Source organism: Gekko japonicus, unplaced genomic scaffold, assembly GCF_001447785.1.
Source record: "Gekko japonicus isolate JY-2015 unplaced genomic scaffold, Gekko_japonicus_V1.1 scaffold1710, whole genome shotgun sequence".
Lineage (NCBI taxonomy): Eukaryota > Metazoa > Chordata > Lepidosauria > Squamata > Gekkonidae > Gekko > Gekko japonicus.
This window is the reverse complement of record NW_015164239.1, coordinates 346,698-368,223: the sequence shown is the minus strand read 5'-3', so window position 1 is coordinate 368,223 and position 21,526 is coordinate 346,698. Positions and strand designations below refer to the sequence as shown.

Genomic DNA, 21,526 nt, shown 5'->3' with positions numbered 1-21,526 from the left:
CCTAAGTCACTTCCAGGTGATATAGACATGTCACGTTTGAGGCAGTGACTCTGCCCTACCAGCCAGCTGACCAGCACTGGGGGGGAGTGGCAGAAACCGGGGGATCCCCACACACCAGGGGGACCTGGCAACCCTACTGTCCCACCACAGCTACAAGCACAGATGGTTTTGAAAGAGGGAAAAGACAGGTGCATGGGGGATGAGTGCATAAATGGCTATTAGATGTGGTGAATAAATTGAACTTCTATATTCAGAAGCAGTAAACCTCTGAATACCAGTGCTAGGAGACAACATCAGGGGAAGGCCTTGGTCTATATGCCCTTTTTCTTGGCCTTCTAGGGCAACTAGTTGGCCCTGTATAAAATAGAATGCTGGACTAGATGGACCACTAGTCTGATCCACCAGGCTCTTCTTATATTCTAAATTCACTAGTTTAATGTTCAGCTGAAATCTAAGATATAAATGTATGTGGGTGTCTGCATTCATTGGTATGCATTTGTATATAGATGCCAGTTCTATATATAGATGTATATAGATGCCAGTTCATGATGAAGTCTTCCCAAAGTGATTTCAGTCTTAGCAAACAAAATTGGACTTTGGTAGCCATTTGTAGATGTGCTGTCTCCTACTATATTGACAAAGTGCCACTGTCATGCTGGGCTCATTGTCACCTGTGAAATGGATGGATTTCAACAGGCAGAAGAGAGCAGAGTTACCTGTGTATGATGACAGAGGTGCAAGGAATGGACAGCTACCCTTCCAACTACCATTTGTCTTCAGCCTATAGAAACACCTCCTTTTAATATCTATTAATTGTTGTGTTTCAAAATGAAGAATACAGTTATTACCTCATCATATAACATGGACTCAATGACAAGCCCCCAGAGGTCTATAAATGAAGAGTCATGTCCTTCTTGTCTCCTTTGTTTCAGTTCATTATAATAATACTTCAAATGATCCATAGAGAAGCATTTAATCTTGCATTTGGTGACTTGCTTCCGAGCCTCCTTAATGGCTTCCTCCAGGTATTTCTGTGACCAATTAGCATCTTCATACAATTTTGTCATAGTCCTGAAAGGGGGGGGGGAAGATGTTTAAAAATCAGAGTGGTGTACATCTAATGGTGCAGTAACATTAAGTTTTGAGAAACTGTTTCAGAAAGTACAAAATATCAATAAACATAAATCATAGAGGCTCCATTGACATCATGGAAAGTCTTCAACATTGTTTTGAAACTGTGCATGGCACACAGAAATCATGAAGAAGCCATGCAAAAGACAATAAATGGAAAATCCCCCTTACCATGTTGTGCCAGATAAACCGGCAATATATGTCATGCAGTCTAACAAATTCAGTTTCTGCAGACCCAGGAGGCTCCCATACATTGCTGTGAATGACCTGGTTCCACCACCAGTTGTCATGATTGCCACCACAGGCACCTAAAGCACACAAAAGCTACTTGTAAGCTACTGAACTTTATTGAAAGGGAACAATGTTATGAAAGACAAGGACTGCAGTGATTCTATGTTGCTGGCAAGTACTATAAACAACTTTTATTTGTAGGCACTGGTTGAGATTTATGGCAGACACCTGGTGGGACTATAGCTCTGTAATAGAGCACATGCTTTGCCCATAGCAAGTCTGAGTTTGGTCCTTGCATCTCCAGTTTGAGGGTCTCAAGTAACAATTACTAGGAAAGTCCTCCATCTGAGACTCTGGAGAACTGTTGCCAGTCAGAACAGACAATACTGGCAAGATCAATCAATAGTATGACCCAGAGTAAGATACTTTCATAGTTTAGGTGATCACCAGCTACATAAATCACAGCAACGTAACAACTTGTTCTGTCTCATTTTCTTTTTCATAATTCCTACAAGATACAACTGTCTCAAACAAGATTCTTATTACTGGTGGATCTGGATGACCTTGTGATAATTTGCTCTGCACCATCCTATGGACCATGAGCCAACTGTGCATCACTAGTTTTATAATTTAAGGATTATTGTAGCAAACTATGCTACCCACCATAAGGAAAATAGCCAAGGTCCAATCAGTCTCCTGAACAGATGGAAAGAAATGCATGTGAAAAGTAACACTTTCTTCTGGTAGCAGTCCCTCATACTTGTCAAACCATGCTTCGCTTTGCTTCACATAGTTTGCAATAGACTCTGGGGGGAGGGGAATTCCGTAGGTTGGGAAGTGAGTAAGGTGTGTGTGAGTGCTCTCTTAGATGGCAGAACATTTTCCTAAAGATGTGCCTCTCCCTGGTTCCCAGGGAGATGTCCTTGAAGCTTCCAGTGCCAGCTTGTGTGGTAGATAATGGGATTGTATATTCCCATGAGAAGAGGAGTAGAGACAGGGCAGCCTGGCTGTATGACGTGATGTGTGTGTGTGGGCTTTAGGAGGGGTTACAGTTTGAACTTTTTATATCTATGCATGTATCCACTAAAAAGCTTTAGAACGGACACAGTACTGTTCATGCCTGGAACTTGTTTAACTCAATAAAACGTTTCACTGCCAGAGACAGTGTGCTTGAGAGTGACTTGACCAGGGAGTCTGACAATACCTCTTGGGGTGCTGCTCCAGAAGGCTGCCAAACATATGGGGGGGGGGGGTTGCTTTCCAGAAGCTGCCACAGGAAGAGGGACATGAAAAGTCCCCATGCATAAACAGTACACCGAGTGTGATGCTTTGGAACCCACCGCATGTCCTTAAACTTTAGATTTGTCCCTGTTTAAAGACTGATATAACGGTGCTTCAATACTGACACATTCAGATACTACTTTCCTTCCTTACAATGGGTTGGATCTAGCACAAAGTTTCCTCTTGCACAAGCAGAAATGCTACAGCCACTTGCACTATCAAACTTATTATACCCCAGTTGCATTTCTGCTTGCACAAGATAACCTATCCAGGATATCAGGCAGTGAACCTAGCAGCTTCTTTAGGATCAAAGTGAGAGAGAGAGGAGATGCACAAGATCATGCATGTGTAAATAATTGTGTATATGAGCAAACTTGGATGGGAATGGGAGATGTTCCACAAGATATTACGTAACTGCTTTCACAAACAGAACTATCCTCCCCTGCCCCATTTGCTCATTGCTGGATGCATCTCAATGCCTATAACTAGCTTCTTGAGTCTATCATTTAGTGGTTCTTCACAGACCATGAGCCAGGACTGAAGCAGCCCATATAACACAATCTAGTCTTACTAGTGAAAGAGGAAAACAGGGCAAGAAGATCCCTCTCGCACCTACCTCATCATCCTGCAGCTCTTCCTGTAGCTGGAGAGCCTTCTTCACAGCAGCAGCAACGTATTTCCTTCTCTTGCACAGGAAATTCTTCTCTGCTATGCTCAGGTCATATGCTAAGCGCACATCTAGATCTTTTGCCCTGAAATACTGTACTTTAGCATGCTTCACATTTTGACCATAACATATTTTTTGTAGCTAGGTTGACAGGATAGCACAGGGGTATGCCCATCTATAAAATGGAACTATGGCTGAGCCAGATGGACTCTTGCAGCAATGGAGGGGCATAATGAGAAGGAACAGCCAGTTACTTGATGCCCCCACCCACCCAGAGCAAGGAAAACTGTTCTAGCTATGCATGTGTAGGTTTGTTGTTTTTCCTTAGCTTCCAAAAATTTAAACCCAAACACATGCGTCTTGGTTTGTTGCACACCAGGACTTGCACCCATGCATTGTACTTTATTGTGCACCATTGTTTCAGTTCAGGTGCATTTTGGAAGGTCTGTCTAGGGCCAAGAAGTGTTATTGATACCTAAAATGTACAGTTTGGACTCAACATTGGCCTCAAAAGCACAGTCCAAAATCAAAGTCCCTCCCTACTTTTGACTGGTGTGCTTGAAAAAATACTGCAGAGAGACAGAAGTGATAGGCAGGAAGTACCCATGCCTCAGATTCTTCTGCTAAAAACAATTTCTTTGTGCTATTTGACGGGAAGGCCAGTCCTGTTTCAACATTTGATCAAGATGGGAGGCACTCATTAAAGCAAGCTCAAGATCTTTAAAGCAGCATCTTGAACAAAACAAGGAATCCTCCAAGCTTGTTTGGTATCCAATCACATTGAATGTACAATTGTCTGAGAAAATAAACATAGTAAAAACAGAAGTGAACCTGGTATGGGGAGGGAGTTGTGAATTGACTGTCTTAGATGCAGAGGCTGGGCAGGAGGAGCCTGGTATGTTCTTGATTCTATGAACTTTGATGCCCTGTAGTGATTCTGCCTGAGGAATAGCACTAGTTTGGCTGAATGTTGACATCAGGCCATTCCTCCACAATCTGTTAATATGTAAATAAATTGATAAACATAAAGACAGTATAAGTCCAGTGTTCTACCATCTGAGAGATACAGGTCCTGGAAATGCCAGGAAAATTCTATTGGCAAATAAAAGAGATAGCCATGAGATCTTCCAATGGGACCTGAGACAGCAAATTTATATATGGATTCTTTTGAAGAACACTTTTTGTACATGTAGAATAAACCTTAAATAATTATGGTGGCACTATATACATGACCTTGGTTTTGTTTTGTTCTTGTTGTTTTGCTATGGAAGAGTAGCCATGATCAATTGCAGGAATTCCATGAATGGCTTAATATACAGGATAAGAATTTAAAGTTTGAATTACATGCAAACAAGAAATAAATTACTTTTTTGTATATATCATGGTTGTTAAGGAAGGCAGCAAATTGTTGACTCTGCTGTACAAAAAAACCCTGAAAAATACTCTTTCCTAAATTTATCTAATGTAGCTAGCAGGGTCATTTGATCAGTTGGAAATGTTTTAGACAAAAGGTCTAAGGAGGGAGCTGCAGGTATAACTCTACATACTTAGATTACAGTTTTGAATGACAAAACCTATCAGATTAGCCTCTGTGTTGATATGCTTCTGGATCAGTCACATGGATAATGTCAGCTAATAAGGAAATACATAGTGAATAGGAAGAGGTAACAATGTGACACAGATGGACAGATTTGGGTGGGTAAGAACATTACTGGGGACAAATTAAGTCAACTCAGAGATATACCATAGAGGACAATCAATCTGCAAACAATTTTATAGACACTGCTGGAACAGCAAAGCCCTTTTAAATACTGCCAAACTATCCCTAAAATACGGAGACTAGGTTCAGAGCAGCCCAAGTCACAATTAACTTATTCCATTCTTTTTAGTGGAAATTAAGTACGGCTGTGATCCCACACACCTTTAGATCCGACATAGGGGTGAATGCCTGACGGATCTAAAGGGCACAATCAGACAGCAACATCTAGGAAGCATCCCGCAGTCGTCAGCAACCCTTGCTGCTCCGCCACAAAAGTGATGGGCCATGGACAGACTTTCCCCTGTCTGATCACACAAGCATGCTCTCATGCTGTCGGGATGGTCTGATGATTGCATCCCAGCTCGGTACCGTTCCCCTCTTTGCAGTATGCACATCATCACATGTGATTCCTCGTTTATGCGCATGAGAAATGGCCAAAAAAACCCCAACACCCGCAGTTGTGTCTGATCACACAGTGACGGGCTGAGCCCACAGCTACAAAGGGAGGTGTGATCTCACAACTGCGTGTCAAATTCCTCTGGAGGAAATAGCCTCGCTTCCCCTCCACATCAACTGGCATGTGTGACTGCAGCCTAAGTGTAAGCAAACAGAGCCAGAGACAATGGCTCTGGATTTAAAATGAGAAGAAAATTGTGGCAAATATTATTCTTCTATAATCACCAGAATACTTGAAAACAACTGAGATTCAGCAAACACATTTTCCTGAGAATGGAACTGCTTGAGTTTAAAAATATTGATGGGGGGGGGGATATCTTACCAGTCTCTTGTCTTTACATGAAAATCAAATGTTTCATCCTGAAAGTGAAGAGAATAGGTTCAATGTCAAACCTATTGACAAGTATCCTACTAGAGAGTTCCTTTGACATAACGCCATTTCATCCCACTACAGATATCCACTTTGCTCTCCATGCTTTTCTTGAGGGCATGTTGTCTCCTCAGGGGGTGGGGAAAGGAGTTCAGTGGGGTGCAGCAGGAGGGGGAGGACAGGATAGACCTACTCCACAGTCTGCAGTCAAATCAGGACAGCAATCTCCGGCTGTGCACCTCAAGTATCAAACCTGGGCATGGCCAGAGGCATGAGCAAAAGGGCTATTGGCTCCTGGTTGAACTAGCCATTAGATATAGGGCTTGGTTTTGTGTTTTTTCCCCCTTTGATTCCTTGTTAATTGTGTGTTTTTGTTTATTTTGTTGTTTATATAACTGGTTTTTTTTGGTAAGGTGCTTTGGGTCTCTACCAAGGAGAAAAGTGGAATTCTACCAGTGCCATTTTAAGCATTACACGCTTCTAAGTCCTTTGAAGCTAATGGGGTTAGAAGGGTGTAACTCTACTTAGGATTGTACCATTTATAAAGAACCATTCCCCCTCTTTGTGGTGGAAAGTGCTGTCAAGTCACAGCCAACTTATGGTGGCCTTGTAGGGCTTTCAGGATAAGAGACAGACAGAGGTGGTTTACCATTGCCTGCCTCTGTGTAGCATCCCTGGACCTCCATGGTGGTGCCCCATCCAAGTACTAACCAGGACTCACCTTGATTAGCTTCTGAGATGTGACAAGATTGGGCTAGCCTGAGCCATCCAGATTAATGCATTCCCCCTCCTACTAGGGAAGAATAATAAGGGATGTGACAAGGCACCTCACCAGAGTCACCTGAGTAAACTTAGCTGTCATGGGATAAGAGGGTGGGTTCTCTTACAGGTTAAATATTAGTTAAATGACAGGAAGCAAAGGGTAGGGATAAATGAACAGTTCTCACAATGGAGATAAGAAAGCAGTGGGGTCCCACAAGAATCAGTACTGGGGCCAGTACTACTTAATTTGTTCATAAATCATCTAGAACTAGGGGTACATAGTGTAGTGGCCAAGTTTGCAGATGACACAAAATTATTCAGGATGGTGAAAACCAAGGATGACTGTGAAGAACTTCAGTAGAATCTCCATAGATTGGGTGAGTGGATGACAACGTGGCAAACAAAGTTCATTGTTGTTAAGTGTAAGATGATGGGCACTGGGACAAAAAAATTCCTGACTTCAAGTATAGGCTAATGGGGTCTGAATTTACTGAGACTGAGAGAAAGATCTTGGAGTCATAGCAGACAGTGTGATGGAAGTGTCAGCCCAGTGTACTGCAGTTGTGAAAAAAGATAAACTCTATGTTGGGGATTATTAGGAAAGGGATTGAAACTAAAAAGGCCCATATTATAATGCCCCTGTATAGATCGATGGTGCAGCCTCATTTCAAATACTGTGTGCAGTTCTGATCACCGTATCTCAAAAAGGACACTGCAGAGTTGGGAAAAGTACAGAAGAGGACAACCAAGATGATTAGGCAGTTGGAGCACTTCCCCTATGAGGAAAGGCTGAAGAGTCTGGGACTTTTCAGTGTAGAAAAGAGATGACTAAGGGGGGGACATGATAGATAGGACTGCCAGCTCTGGATTGGAAAATACCTCGAGATTTTGAGGGTGGAGACTGAGGAGGGTGGAGTTTGGGAAGGGAAGGGGCTTCAATGGGATATAATGCCATAGAGTCCACCTTCCACTGCAGCCATTTTCTCCAGGTGAACTGCTCTATGTCACCTGGAGATCAGTCGTAATAGAAAGAGATCTCCAGCCGCCACCTGGACATTGACAGCCCTAATAGCAGAGGTTTATAAAATTATCCCCAGCATAGCATTGGCCTTTTTTAGTGCAGTTGCACACTGTCTCAACATTTTCATTGAGTTATCTGCTACGACTCCAAGATCTCTCTCTTGGGCAGTCTCTGCCAGTTTGGACCCCATCAATGTGTATTTATATTTAGGATTTTTGGCTCCAATGTACATCACTTTACACTTGGCCACATTGAACCCCATTTGCCATGCTGACACCCACTTGCCCATCCTCGACAGATCCCTTTGGAGTGCCTCACAATTCTTCCTGGTACTTATGTTCTTATGTGCCACATTTTTTATGTTAATAAATAATCCCTGTGATAGAAAAGCATAGTTTTGGTAAATAATCCTATACTTTATGAAATGAGGGTCATGGCAAATTCATCCCCTCGGTTTCCCATCATAATGCCCTGTTTAAAAAAAAAAATCCCCTTTATAACAATTATTCTTTCGATGGTAGTCAATTTAATCCAATACATACAAAATACTTTGCTCAAAGGCAAAGAACTCACCTCTTTTATTGCTATTTTCCCTTGCATAGCAACATCAGTCAAAGGTAAAGTAACAGAGGTAAGACATTCTGCATCCTCTTTCAATGAGATCATCTAAATGTTTTTAAAAGAAGGGGGGGAGATATGGATACTGAACACAAAAGAACAATTTATTTATGTGTTTGATTTATATCCCACGCTTCCCACAAGTGATAGCAAAAGTAGATTAACATCACTGTGTTAGAAAACAGAAATTAATTTCTGTACAAATGTATTCATTCAGTCAAATTTCAGAACACAAATTAAAATGTATGAATTTTGAAAAGCTTTTAAACTTCACTTTGCAATTTTGGCTTGAGACATATTTTTAAAGAATCTTACAATAACATTAATTTGCAAAATGCCAGCCTTGCTTTTTCCTCTCCAATATATAAATTTAACCATGTACATATTATTATATCAAATCAAGAAAATGCAAACTTGCCCCAGTTACAGATTTTAAAGTGGAATATCTTCACAGCGAGATGGATGTGGTCTATAGGTCCTATTCCTCATACATTAAGAAGGATAATCTGCCTGGGGAAATAGTAGTCAGATTCTTGAAGAGACATGTAAGAGATTCTATCTTGAAAGCAACTATGGGAACACCCTTGAAAATTGGGGACAATAATATCAGGATTTTAAAAGATATCCCATTTGAAATAAGACAGAAGAGAAAGAAATACAAAGATTTAATCCTTTTTCTACAAACAAATGGAATTGGATACAAATGGCAAATTCCAGAAGACATCATTTTTCAAACTCCACGATAAAAAAGAAAAGATTGACTCTGTTTTCAAAGCATGTGAGTTCCTGAGAGTACAGCTGGGGAAGCCAGCAGAGGACAAGAAGGAAGAAGAAGAAAGCAAATCTGATGGCAAACTGGGCTCGACATCTTCTGATGAGGACTCTATCTCCAAAAAGGGGGCGTCTGCCCCAAAAAGTCCATACAAATTGAGGATTAGAAAAGATTAAAAAAATAAAGGCTGAAGGACTCTGAATTGTGCCTGAAAAGCATATAATAACTATGGGATGCTCTGGGGGGGTTTCTTAAACAGATAGATTGATGGGTAGAAAGATAAATAATTTATCATAACCGACTATGTTCAAAGTAATAATAGCATTTAAGACTAACATTTGTATAAGATGTTGTTATGATCTCCTATTCTTGGGGTTTTAGTTATTAGTGGTTTTCTTTCCTTTCTCCATAGTTGTAGTTTCCCTCCCCTAATTTTCGGTTATAGTTTGTAGTCTTTTGGAAAAAAACCCTAATAAAAACTTCCCCTTAGGGGGACTTAAAAAAAAAGTTAATTTCTGCCAAACAACCACTGGCGCGATGCATTGTGGGGTTACAATTACTGTGAATGGTTCCCACTGCTATACTTGTAATGATTTACGTGATGGGAAGCAGGAGAAACAACAAGAAAATATGAATGTATTTGAACAGCTAATTGTATGCAGATAATTTAAGGAGACATCAGAGTTTAGAGAAGATAATCTCCACACTCCTAGGGTGAGGAGAGTTTTATACATGCATACACACACACCCCACCAGACTACTTAGTACCATGCAGTTTGTACAATTTACCCAAGCTTGGCTGCTTGCTACTGTTCAACAGCAGCCACTTCACAAAAGTCAGTGTTGTATAGTGGTTAGAGTGTCAGATTAGGTTCTGGGACACCAAGGTTCAAACCTCCACTCTGCCATGGATGCTCATTGGTTAACCTTGACTCCATCATATACTTGCAGCCTAATCTACCTCATAGTGTTTTTTGTGAGGATAAGATGGATGAGAGGAGAGCTATGTAAGCTCCTTTGTGTCCCTGTTCTGAAGAAATGTGGGCATAAATGAAGTAAATTAATAATAAATATAGCTGAAGATGGGGGAGCAAATAAGAGGTAGGTTGGTTGGTGCATGGAAAGGAGAGAAAGAAACAGGGAAAGCTGGGGATATGGGTGCTACCAGAAGTAGAGAAGGAGGAAATAGTGTGGGGAGAGGAGGGTTCCCAAGTACTTACCGCAATCCGGCAGGGGAAACATGCTCCCCGGCCGGACCATTCCTCCCTGTAACGCATCATGCCATCGCCCAGCATCACTTCCTGGCGACGGCATGGTGCGCCGCGTCTGTTGTCCCCGTGGGAATGATCCTGCAAAGATGTCTGTGTCCCCCACTGAATCATGGTAAGTACGTGGGAAGCCTGGGGGAGGGGGATATAGGTGAAAGTGAAGTGCCCCCTGCAAGTCCTCATCCTGCAACTGAGACCACTCTGGCCAGCACCACAAAACTCAACCAAGCCCAGTGGTTAGCACCACACGATGGTCTGGAGTTTTCCCAAGGAAAGGTCACCAGGGGGAGTGAAGGAAAGAAAGCTGAAGACAGGAAGCCACATAATAGTAGGCTCTCTGGTGAGTGGGAAGGAGAGAAGGAAGCAGGAAAAGGGGAGAGGCTATGCGGGCTTTCAGGGAAAGAAAAGAGGAAATAATGGGGGAGAGGAAAATGAGGTGCCCCCCAACAGTCCTTTCAGGTCCCCTGCTTGTATACACATAATTCTGAACCAGCCCATAGACTGAGGATAAAAAAATCTATACAACAGAGCCAGGGACAGATGGGGGGGATCTATAAGTCTGGGGGGGAACCCAGGTTTGCAGAAAAAGATGTCCTGTGGTTTGGCTGAAGGTTGAAGCATCCTGGGGCACACAGTATGGCTCTCTGGGGAATCTGATGTAGCAGATCTGCTGTCCTGAAAGGAAGTCTTCTGTTCCTCAGCCTGGACTTTAGTTGTAAATAAACCAAATATTACAATGACACTAGTGCCTTCTGATTTCCTATCAAAAGGAAACTAAACCTGGATATTATTGGGGAGGGGCATAGCACAGTGGTAAAGCTTCTGCATAGCATGCAGAAGGTCCAAGGTTCAATTCATGGCATCTCTTCCTGAAACTCTGGAGAGCCACTGCCAGTGTAAGTAGACTGACTTTGATGGACCAAAAGATCTGGTTCAGTATAAGAAAGTTTCATGTGTTCATTTGTTGTACCCAAAATTTACAATTCAAAGAACAGAACAATACCTTTGACCACTCCATCTTCTTTGGTAATGTGACCTCCAAATTTGATTCATTATTCTTAATACAATGAAACCTAATGAGATTTCTGTTACAGGTATCAGGAGTCAGAGGAATTTTTTGCACGTTTTCGTAGGAACCCTTAACTGTAAGTGTCAGATCACCTTCTAAACAAAGGACAACAGAAACATTAAGTATCTATTCACTTGTTTGTTTAAAGCACATAAGAGAAGCCATGTGGGATTAAGCCATCACTGTGTCAAACTGGTGACCAAAACCTAGGTGCTATCAGGAGCCCTTTCATTGTTGCCCCTCAAGCACCTAGAATACAGAGCACCACTACCACAGACATAATGTTCCATTTATACATTGAGGCTAATAGCCACTAATGGACCTCTGCTCCATGTTTATCCAGACCCTTCTTGAAACTGTCTATCCTTGTAGCTGCCACCACTTCCTACGGCAGTGAATTCCATGTGTTAATTACTCTTTTGGGTGAAGAAGTAAAGAGCCTTTTATCCAATGGGCAACTCATTCTATATAGTGAGTCAACCCAATCTAAGCCCAATTTATAAAGAATCCCATGAACAGAATGGATTTATACAAAAGAAGTGAGACAGAGATACTACTAAAATCTGAGTTTCCTAATCAAATTATCTCCATAGGGTTTTCAAGGCAAGAGACAGAGATGGTTCACCTTTGCCTGCCTCTGTGTAGAAGAAGAGAAGAAGAGCTGGTTTTATACCCCACTTTTCTCTACTCTAAGGAGTCTCAAAGCAGCTTACAATCACCTTCCCTCCCTCTTCATCTCCCCCCAACAGACACCCTGTGAGGTAAGTGGGGCAAAGAGAGCTCTAAGAGAACTGTGACTGACCCAATATCACCCAGCTGGCTTCATGTGGAGAAATGGAGAATCAAACCCAGTTCTCCAGATTAGAGTCCACCACTCTTAACCACTACACCATGCTGGACTTCCCTGGTGGTGTCCCATCCAAGCACTAACCAGGGCTGATCCTGCTTAGCTTCCAAGGACTTATAAGACTGGGCTCACTTGGGCCATCAGTCAGGAAAAATAAATGCATACCTTGTGAAATATGAAAAGTGTGTGAAATAGGAAACTCTGTATACAATCTCTTAAAACACTTAAAAGTAAAAAAGAGAGCAAAAATAGATAAGATTATACATGCTCCTGTAAGCTAAGAATCCGTTCAAACCAATATATACACAGTGATGCAGCAGCCTCACGTGTGTATTGTCGCTTCAGCTTCTTGGTATTCACTTTGATTTCCAGAAGAGAAAGTTCACGTGACTGTAAGAATAACAGGACATAATTAGGTCAATTATCCATTTATCAAAGTATTAACCAACCACAGACCAATATCCCACCAAGTATTTTAAATTAACATGTGAAATTCAGCATCAACTGGATTTCTTCAATTTCCTTCATCCCACCACGTTTCCTCAGTTTTCCTGCCTCTTTACCTTTCTTCCCACAACATTACAGTGTCAAATCCCATGCAAGACCTCTCCCAACCATTCTTGTCTATTACTCTCTTTATTCATTCAAATTCTTTTTTTGCCACAGTCAGGTGGAGGGGGGTTTGCAAGAGCTAATAAAGCAACTAATTTCCATATTGGCAGCAGCTCAGGAAAAAAAATGTTGGCACCATCAAGAATATCGGGATGGCTATGTGTACACCATCCTTCTGGGCATTCACAGAAATGGGACCTCCAGGCAACTCTAACTCATTTGTGAACTGGTAGATGTCTTAACTATTCCCTGGGCAAGTGTATGAGGACTATCGACTATGTGGAGCTGTCGAAAGTGGTGCTTTATTTTTCAACCTATCATATAAGAAATCTTTAATATTTCTGGGTGAATCGTGGAACTATAAAATGTTGTCAATCTGTCACATCCAACTGCCTCATGAGGTTTGAAGATCATACGTATGAATCAGACCAGCTTCATTAATAACAACAAATAGCCTTACTTTTCACATAGGAACAAAGCACAAAAACCACTGACTAGAGATAACGAATATATGAAATGTGTAATAATACTTCAATAATGCAAAAATATAATTATATAACAATATTGGCCAAGGTGTAACCAAGATACAGAAAGAAGAATAAATGGAAAGAAAAATAAAGTCCCAAGTATTTTACTGTGTCTCACTCCAGTAGGGTTGTAATATCAAAGTCCAATTTGACGTGCAATTCATCATGGAGTAGACATTTCAGAAGTTCCATAAGCCATAAAAAGCCATTGACACATAGTCCGGATGCTGGCTGCCATGTTTCAAGTTGTTCTTATTCAAAAGCAATAGGCTATAACGGGACCCAATCTTAGTAGAAGGCACGTACAAAGCCAGTATAATCAGTCAAGAAGGATTATGGGTTGCTTAGTTTTCACATAGTCATGAATCCTCATAGCATAATATGGTGTAATCCAGATGTCATTAAGTGACTCACATCATTCTGAAGTGATTTCTTAAGTCATTCTGGTCATTTCTAACAACAACAAGAAGTCATCTATGACAGTGACTTCCTTCTGTGTCAGAGATTCCTGATGGGATTGGGAACATTTAAAGGGCTCCAATCTTACTGTGAGGAGATACAGAGCGGTTAAGGCTAGTGATGAATGGCAAAAGAAGCTACTGATCAGAATAACATCTGGATTGCAGGGGGTTTTTTACCACTCACAAAAACAAATACCATACAACTAAAGGAAAGAGAGGGGAAATTATGGGTTCTTCGCCTGGTCCCTCTGGACAGCTTCAACAACAGCAAATAGGCCTCCCTACTGAGTACAGAACAAGATGACATATTTTGTGTGTGTTTTTATGTCAATAAAGGTATTTGTATTTGTATTTGTATTTTGTGTGTGATAGTGGTTTTAGGGAAGAACACAGAAAAGAATAATATTTACCACCAGTACTCCATTTGTGACAATGTTTTCATAATAGCCTGGGCTGAAAAACAAAATTAAAAATAGAAACATCAAAATTATTTATTCATATTTGCTATGGCATTTTTCAGATGCAAAATCCTTTCCATAGTAATCTCATCCACTGTCAAAGCCTTGTTGTAATTAACATTCCTGTTTCACCAGCTGAGGTGGAATAGTGAATTTGGGAGGACACGTGTGATGCTTGGATATTAAGGTACAAAATGAAGGCAGTAGAAATTAATGGTAGTATAGTTTTATTGTATGCTTGCATTCAGACTCTTCATCGTATACTTTCTATGATAAAGCAAAGAACAGAAGGAAGAGGATGCTAGGAAAAGGTTGTCCCAATTAAGCAAGCGAGATCTGCACAGAAAAGCAGCATTCCCTTTGAAGACTGGGACTGATAGTGTCAGCCAGCTTGTGATTTTCCATGGCTACTGAAGCCATTCACAGATTTCATTATTTTGGAGGATGCTCTTAAGTGTCTGAAATGAAGTGCAATATCAAAATGTTGCAAAATTCTCTCACACACCCCAGGTGGTCATTTTTTCCCATCAAACATTGTTCCATTCTATTTGGGCTTTATGTTGCTTGGCTTCTCTGCATCAACTTCACAAACAGCTGAGGAAAAGAGAGACACTCTAGATTTTCATTTTGGGAACTTTATCAACACATGAAGATATTACTGGTTGCATATGTATTAATCCATGATATGCCCTCTTTGTTTCATTTGTTGCATTCAGATTTTTTTACTTTTCCCCTCCTCCTCCTCTCTTACCACTCCCTTCTAGAATTTCCAGCTGGTTTTCACATGCATCATCTTTCCTCCCCTCCAACAACTATCTTAGGCCTCCTAGGATTCCCCCTTAGATTCCCTTCAATTTTTGTTGACACATGGCCACACACTGTGAACAGAGTAACAACCAAGAGCATATCTGTATGTGAAAATTTTGATTTTATTTTTTTTTAGGTTTACTTCTGCCTTTTAGTGCGGGTATACTCAATGATACTATAGCTTAGTTACATTGATGCTATGCCATCTGTCTCTTTCACAGAATGGTTGTACAAAGTTAATATCTCTGAAGAGTGTGGGCTCCTCGATATATGCAGGCCTAATTAACAGGCCTAATTACCCCCTCATAGATCACTGCCTTGTCGTGGCGAGGGGGCTTGAGTATTTCAATGAAGCTGTGGGCTATGCCGTGAAGGGCCACTCAAGACGGACAGGCCACAGCCGAGAACTCAGACCAAGAGTGATCCCCCTGGAGAAGGAAATGGCAACCCACTCCAGTATTTTTGCCAAGAAAACCCCATGGACAGTATCAAAAGGCTAAAAGATATGACGCCGGAAGATGAGCCCCTCAGGTCGGAAGGTGTCCAATTTGCTACTGAGGAAGAGCAGAGGGCAAGTACAAGTAACCCTAGAAAGAGTGAAGCGGCTGGGCCAAAGCCGAAAGGACGCTCAGTTCTGGATGTGTCTGATGGTGAAAGGAAAGTCCGATGCTGCAAAGAACAATACTACATAGGAACCTGGAATGTAAGATCTATGAATCAAGGTAAGCTTGACGTGGTCAAAAATGAGATGGCAAGACTGAACATCGATATCTTAGGACTCAGTGAACTAAAGTGGACAGGAATGGGCGAATTTAACTCAGAAGACCATTATATCTACTACTGTGGCCAGGAATCCCATAGAAAAAATGGTGTGGCCTTTATAGTCAACAAGAGAGTGCAAAAGTCAGTACTGGGATACAATCTCAAAAATGACAGAATGATTTCTGTCCGATTCCAAGGCAAACCATTCAACATCACAGTAATTCAAGTGTATGCCCCAACCACTGATGCAGAAGAGGCTGAAGTGGACCGGTTCTATGAAGACCTACAACACCTCCTAGAACTAACACCAAAAAATGATGTCCTCATCATCATAGGGGACTGGAATGCTAAAGTAGGAAGTCAAAAGGTAACTGGAATAACAGACAAGTTTGGCCTTGGAAAGCAAAATGAAGCAGGGCAAAGGTTAACAGAGTTTTGTCAAGAGAACACACTGGTCATAGCGAACACCCTTTTCCAACAACCTAAGAGGCGACTCTACACATGGACATCACCAGATGGGCAACACCGAAATCAGATTGACTATATAATTTGCAGTCAAAGATGGAGAAGCTCTATCCAGTCAGTAAAAACAAGACCTGGAGCTGACTGTGGTTCAGATCATGAGCTACTCATTGCAAAATTCAGACTTAAACTGAAGAAAATTGGGAAAACCACGAGGCCATTCAGGTTTGACCTAGATCGCATCCCTGATGAATATACAGTAGAGGTGAAGAATAGATTCAAGGGTCTGGATTTGATAGATAGAGTGCCTGAAGAACTATGGACAGAGGTTCGTGACATCGTACAGGAGGCAGCAATCACCACCATCCCAAAGAAAAAGAAATGTAAGAAAGCAAAGTGGCTTTCTGATGAGGCTTTACAAATAGCAGAGGAAAGAAGGAAAGCGAAAGGCAAAGGCGAAAAGGAAAGATTTACCCAACTGAACGCAGATTTCCAGAGAACAGCAAGGAGAGATAAGGAGGCCTTCCTGAATGAACAGTGCAAAGTAATAGAAGAAAACAATAGAATGGGAAGGACTAGAGATCTCTTCAAGAAAATTGGAGAAATCAAGGGAGCGTTCCATGCAAAGCTGGCCATGATAAAGGACAAAAACGGTAGGGACCTAACAGAAGCAGAAGAGATTAGGAAAAGATGGCAAGAATACACAGAAGAACTATACAAGAAAGACCTCAATGTCCTTGACAAACACGACGGTATAATCACTGACCTTGAGCCAGACATCCTGGAATGTGAAGTTAAATGGGCCTTAGAAAGCATTGCTAACAACAAAGCTAGTGGAGGTGATGGTATTCCAGCTGAGCTATTCAAAGTCTTAGAAGATGATGCTGTTAAAGTTCTGCACTCCATTTGCCAGCAAATTTGGAAAACGCAACAGTGGCCACAGGATTGGAAAAGGTCAGTATACATTCCAATCCCAAAGAAGGGCAATGCCAAGGAATGTTCAAACTATCGCACAATTGCACTCATATCACACGCTAGCAAGGTCATGCTCAAGATCCTACAAGCTAGGCTTCAACAGTACGTGGATAGAGAACTACCAGAAGTACAAGCTGGGTTTCGAAGAGGTAGAGGAACTAGAGATCAAATTGCCAACATTCGCTGGATTATGGAGAAAGCAAGAGAGTACCAGAAAAATATCTACTTCTGCTTCATTGACTATGCTAAAGCTTTTGACTGTGTGGATCACAACAAACTATGGCAGGGCCTTAAAGAGATGGGAGTACCAGACCACCTCACATGTCTCTTGAGAAACCTGTATAAGGGCCAAGAAGCGACAGTTAGAACCGGATATGGAACAACTGATTGGTTCAGCATAGGAAAAGGAGTACGACAAGGATGTATATTGTCACCTTGCTTATTTAATATATATGCAGAGTACATCATGCGAAATGCTGGCCTGGATGAATCACAAGTGGGAATTAAGATTGCTGGGGAAAAGATCAACAACCTCAGATATGCAGATGATACCACTCTAATGGCTGAAAGTGAAGAGGACCTAAAGAGCCTCTTGCTCAGGGTAAAAGAGGAGAGCGCAAAAGTGGGCTTGAAGCTCAACATCAAAAAAACTAAGATCATGGCATCCGGCCCCATCACTCCTTGGCAAATAGAAGGGGAAGTCGTGGAAGTAGTGACAGACTTCACGTTCCTGGGATCCCAGATCACCGCAGACTGTGACTGCAGCCATGAAATTAAAAGACGCCTGCTCCTTGGGAGGAAAGCGATTGTGAACCTAAACAGCATGATAAAAAGTAGAGACATCACCCTGCCAACAAAAATACGCATGGTCCAAGCAATGGTATTCCCAGTAGTCATGTATGGCTGCGAGAGTTGGACTATAAGGAAGGCCGAGTGCCGAAGAATAGATTCTTTTGAACTATGGTGCTGGAGGAGACTCTTGAGAGTCCCTTGGACTGCAAGAAGATCAAATCAGTCAATCCTAAAAGAAATCAACCCTGACTGTTCCCTGGAAGGCCAGATAATGAAACTGAAGCTCAAATACTTTGGCCACCAAATGAGAAGGGAGCACTCACTGGAGAAGACCCTGATGCTGGGAAAGATTGAAGGTCAAAAAAAACGGGGACGGCAAAGGATGAGATGGTTAGACAGTGTCATAGATGCAACGAACATGAAATTGAGCAAACGTCAGAGGATGGCGGAAGACAGGAGGGCCTGGCGGGATCTGGTCCATGGGGTTGCGACGAGTCGGACTCAACTGTGCGACTGAACAACAACAACAAACAAGCAATTTCAATTTAAAAAGGAACACATCATGGATATCCTTTATCCCCTTTATTGTCCATACTAGCAATAGAGATTTTAGCTATAAAAATCAAACAAGCCAAAATAATTAAGGGAATAAAAGTGGATGAGATAAAAGCTGCACAGATGATGTGGTTCTAACAGTCTTGAATCCCCCAAAAGCATTGCAATATGTAATTTAATGTATCAAAGAATTTGGATCCTTATCAGGCTATAAAATTAACAGAAAAAAGACAAAAATGGTAACGAAAATTTTAACATAACAAGAAAAAAGATTATAAAGAGCACAGAGTGCTCACCAGCCACTGATCATCTTAAATATTTTGGAATAAATGTGACTGGGCAAAACGGTAATATTTTTAAAAATAACTACCAGAAAACATGGAGATCAATACAAACTGATTTATCAAGATGGAAAAAATAAAACATTTTCATGGCTGGGAAGAATTCTCTGTAATCAAAATGAATGTGCTGCTAAAACTAAACTTGCGATCACACGCACAATTAGCCGCACCATGGGGGCAAATGCCAGGTGGATTTAAAGGACACGATCAGACGCAAACATCTGGGGCGCTCCCGTCAGCAACCTGTTTTGCTCTGCTGCAGAAGTGAAGTAAAAAGACACTAGGGAAAGTCCAGTAGCAAACGGGTTGTTACGGGCCAGAGATGGACTTTTCCCTGTGTGATCGCTCCAGTGTGCTCCCATGGCATTGGGATGGTCTGATCAGGCCATCCCGACTCCATGCCATTGTTTTCTTCCCCTATTTTGGTATGCGCATCATTGCACACTGCATAGGGAGCACTCAGTTTGGAGATGCGAATCATCGATCCCTTGTTGAAGCACACCAGAAACACGCAGCAAAAAAAAAATCCAATTCACCTGTGGTTGTGTCTGATCATGCAGTGGTGGGCTGCCCCCACAGCTCCCAAGGACTGTGTGATCATTTAACCGTGGGTCAAATTCCTACAGAGCAGATAGCCTCACTTCCCCCCACATTATCTCGCGCATGTGACTGCCACCTTTCTGTTCCAAATGTTACCAAATCGCAGACATCAAATACACTCCTCCCAAAGGCATTTGGTTGTCTCACTCTGTCCCAAAATAAACCCTCTGGTGGGTGGGGGGGGGAGAGAATACCTCCTACAACAGGGATTGTGTGCTTGGCTCTTTGGGTTTGTTTGTTTGTTTGCCAATAGACAGATTTCAGACTTTAGCATGCATTCTCAGTGCTTTGGTCCTTGTTGTGTTTGCTCCTCTAACCCAGCCCTATGAAAGAACAGGAGAAGAGGAAAGAAGAGGGAATGAAAGACAACAACAATAAAGAAAGGAAGAAAAGGAGGGAAGGGATATATGACAGGTATACAGAGGAAGACAATGACTGAGTAAAGCAAAACTAAGTATTCCCTGGCAAATAAGATGGAACATTCATCATGATTAGGGGTGCCAGCCCCCAATGGAGGTGGGGGATCATCTGCCCCAGGCACCTCCCACCACCACTTACCAGGAGCAGGAGGGAGGCCCAGGCTATGTCACCAGCAACATGGCAATGTCACTTCTGGCATGTATCGGAAGCAATTTTTACCATAGAGTTTTTGCCCAAACACTAGAGCGTACCTGTGACACCACAACATGATGATGCCACTTGTGTTACTTGCCAGAAGCAATGTCACCATGTCATTGGCAATGTAGCCTGGGCCTTCCTCACACTCCTGGTAAGTCCCCCCCTACCCCCCACCAGTTGCCAGGAGGGACAAGGCAACCCTAATCTTGACCAGGACAGAGCACATTCTGAAAACTCCAACCTGTTGTGATGATTTTGGGATATTTTTTTTCAAACAAGGAAGTGTGTCCTGAGATCAGAACTCATATTCTTGGCAAGTCTTTGAGGCTACAGTTTCATGCAAGGACTGAATCAAGTCAACTGCCTTCACCCACAGGAAGGATCCAGTCCAACGATCCAAAGCTGGTTCTTATTTCACAATTGGATATATGAGAATTAGTTAATTTTGATCTAGCCTACACATGCAACAAAATAAGGGGACAGAATCTTATACATTAAGGTGAACGACATCACTTCAGTCCACAGGCAGGGATGTCATTTTAATGTTTCCTTGCCTCATTTTTAAAAAACCTCTCGGGGGTGGGGGGCACTAACACAGCAGACCAGGCAAAAGATTAGCCTGTTGTGCTAGTCTTCTACTTAGGAATGAGGGATGAGTAAAGGGACATTAATTAACAATATGGTCTTTCACTTGCACTCTCTAGTAGCACAGCCCGCCCCACCATCTCAGAACTGTCTGGGCCTCTCAGTTCTATTTTGTTTCAAATTCATCTTTGAGATTAGATTCTATGCCTTCCCTTAACAAAATCTGCTGTGGTGCCCATCCACACTCTTGTTACCTCACATCCCAAACTGTAGTTGAAGAAACATAGTCATGGCTCAGTTTGGTGTAGTGGTTAAGAGCATGGACTCTAATCTGGGAGAACCGGATTTGATTCCCCATTCCTCCACATGCAGCTGCTGGCATGACCTTGGGTCAGTCGCAAGTTGTCTCAGAGCTGTTCCCTCAAGAGCAGTTCTTGAAAGAGCTCTCTCAGCCCTACCTACATCACAGGGTGTCTGTTATAGGGAGGGGATGGGAAAGGAGTTTGTAAGCCACTCTGAGACTCCAAGTGAAGGGCGGGGTATAAATCCAATCTCCTCCTCCTCCTCCTCCTTCTTTTCATGGTCCTTGGTCCATATTTGTATAACAGCTCCCAGGAACAGCCTGCTTGAGGAGTTTCTGGCTGGCTTTTCCATGAGGTTCCAGCTGAGCCCTTTCAATGAGCCATGGGGGCAGTTTGAGAGTCTTGGCAACATCAATG

At 42.1% G+C, this 21,526-nt stretch overlaps 1 protein-coding gene across 1 annotated transcript in view; it reads right to left on the bottom strand.

Annotated features, from left to right (window-relative positions):
- Window positions 1-21,526, bottom strand: part of LOC107108207 (cytosolic phospholipase A2 epsilon-like) — a 91,414-nt gene that overhangs the window by 24,065 nt on the left and 45,823 nt on the right. Inside the window, exons 7-13 of the mRNA XM_015408612.1 lie at window positions 14,263-14,305; window positions 12,579-12,642; window positions 11,340-11,500; window positions 8,252-8,344; window positions 3,260-3,451; window positions 1,303-1,439; window positions 849-1,071 (exon numbers count right to left, since the gene is read on the bottom strand). Coding sequence (XP_015264098.1) covers window positions 849-1,071; window positions 1,303-1,439; window positions 3,260-3,451; window positions 8,252-8,344; window positions 11,340-11,500; window positions 12,579-12,642; window positions 14,263-14,305 — 913 coding nt within the window. The remainder of the gene's footprint in view (window positions 1-848; window positions 1,072-1,302; window positions 1,440-3,259; window positions 3,452-8,251; window positions 8,345-11,339; window positions 11,501-12,578; window positions 12,643-14,262; window positions 14,306-21,526) is intronic.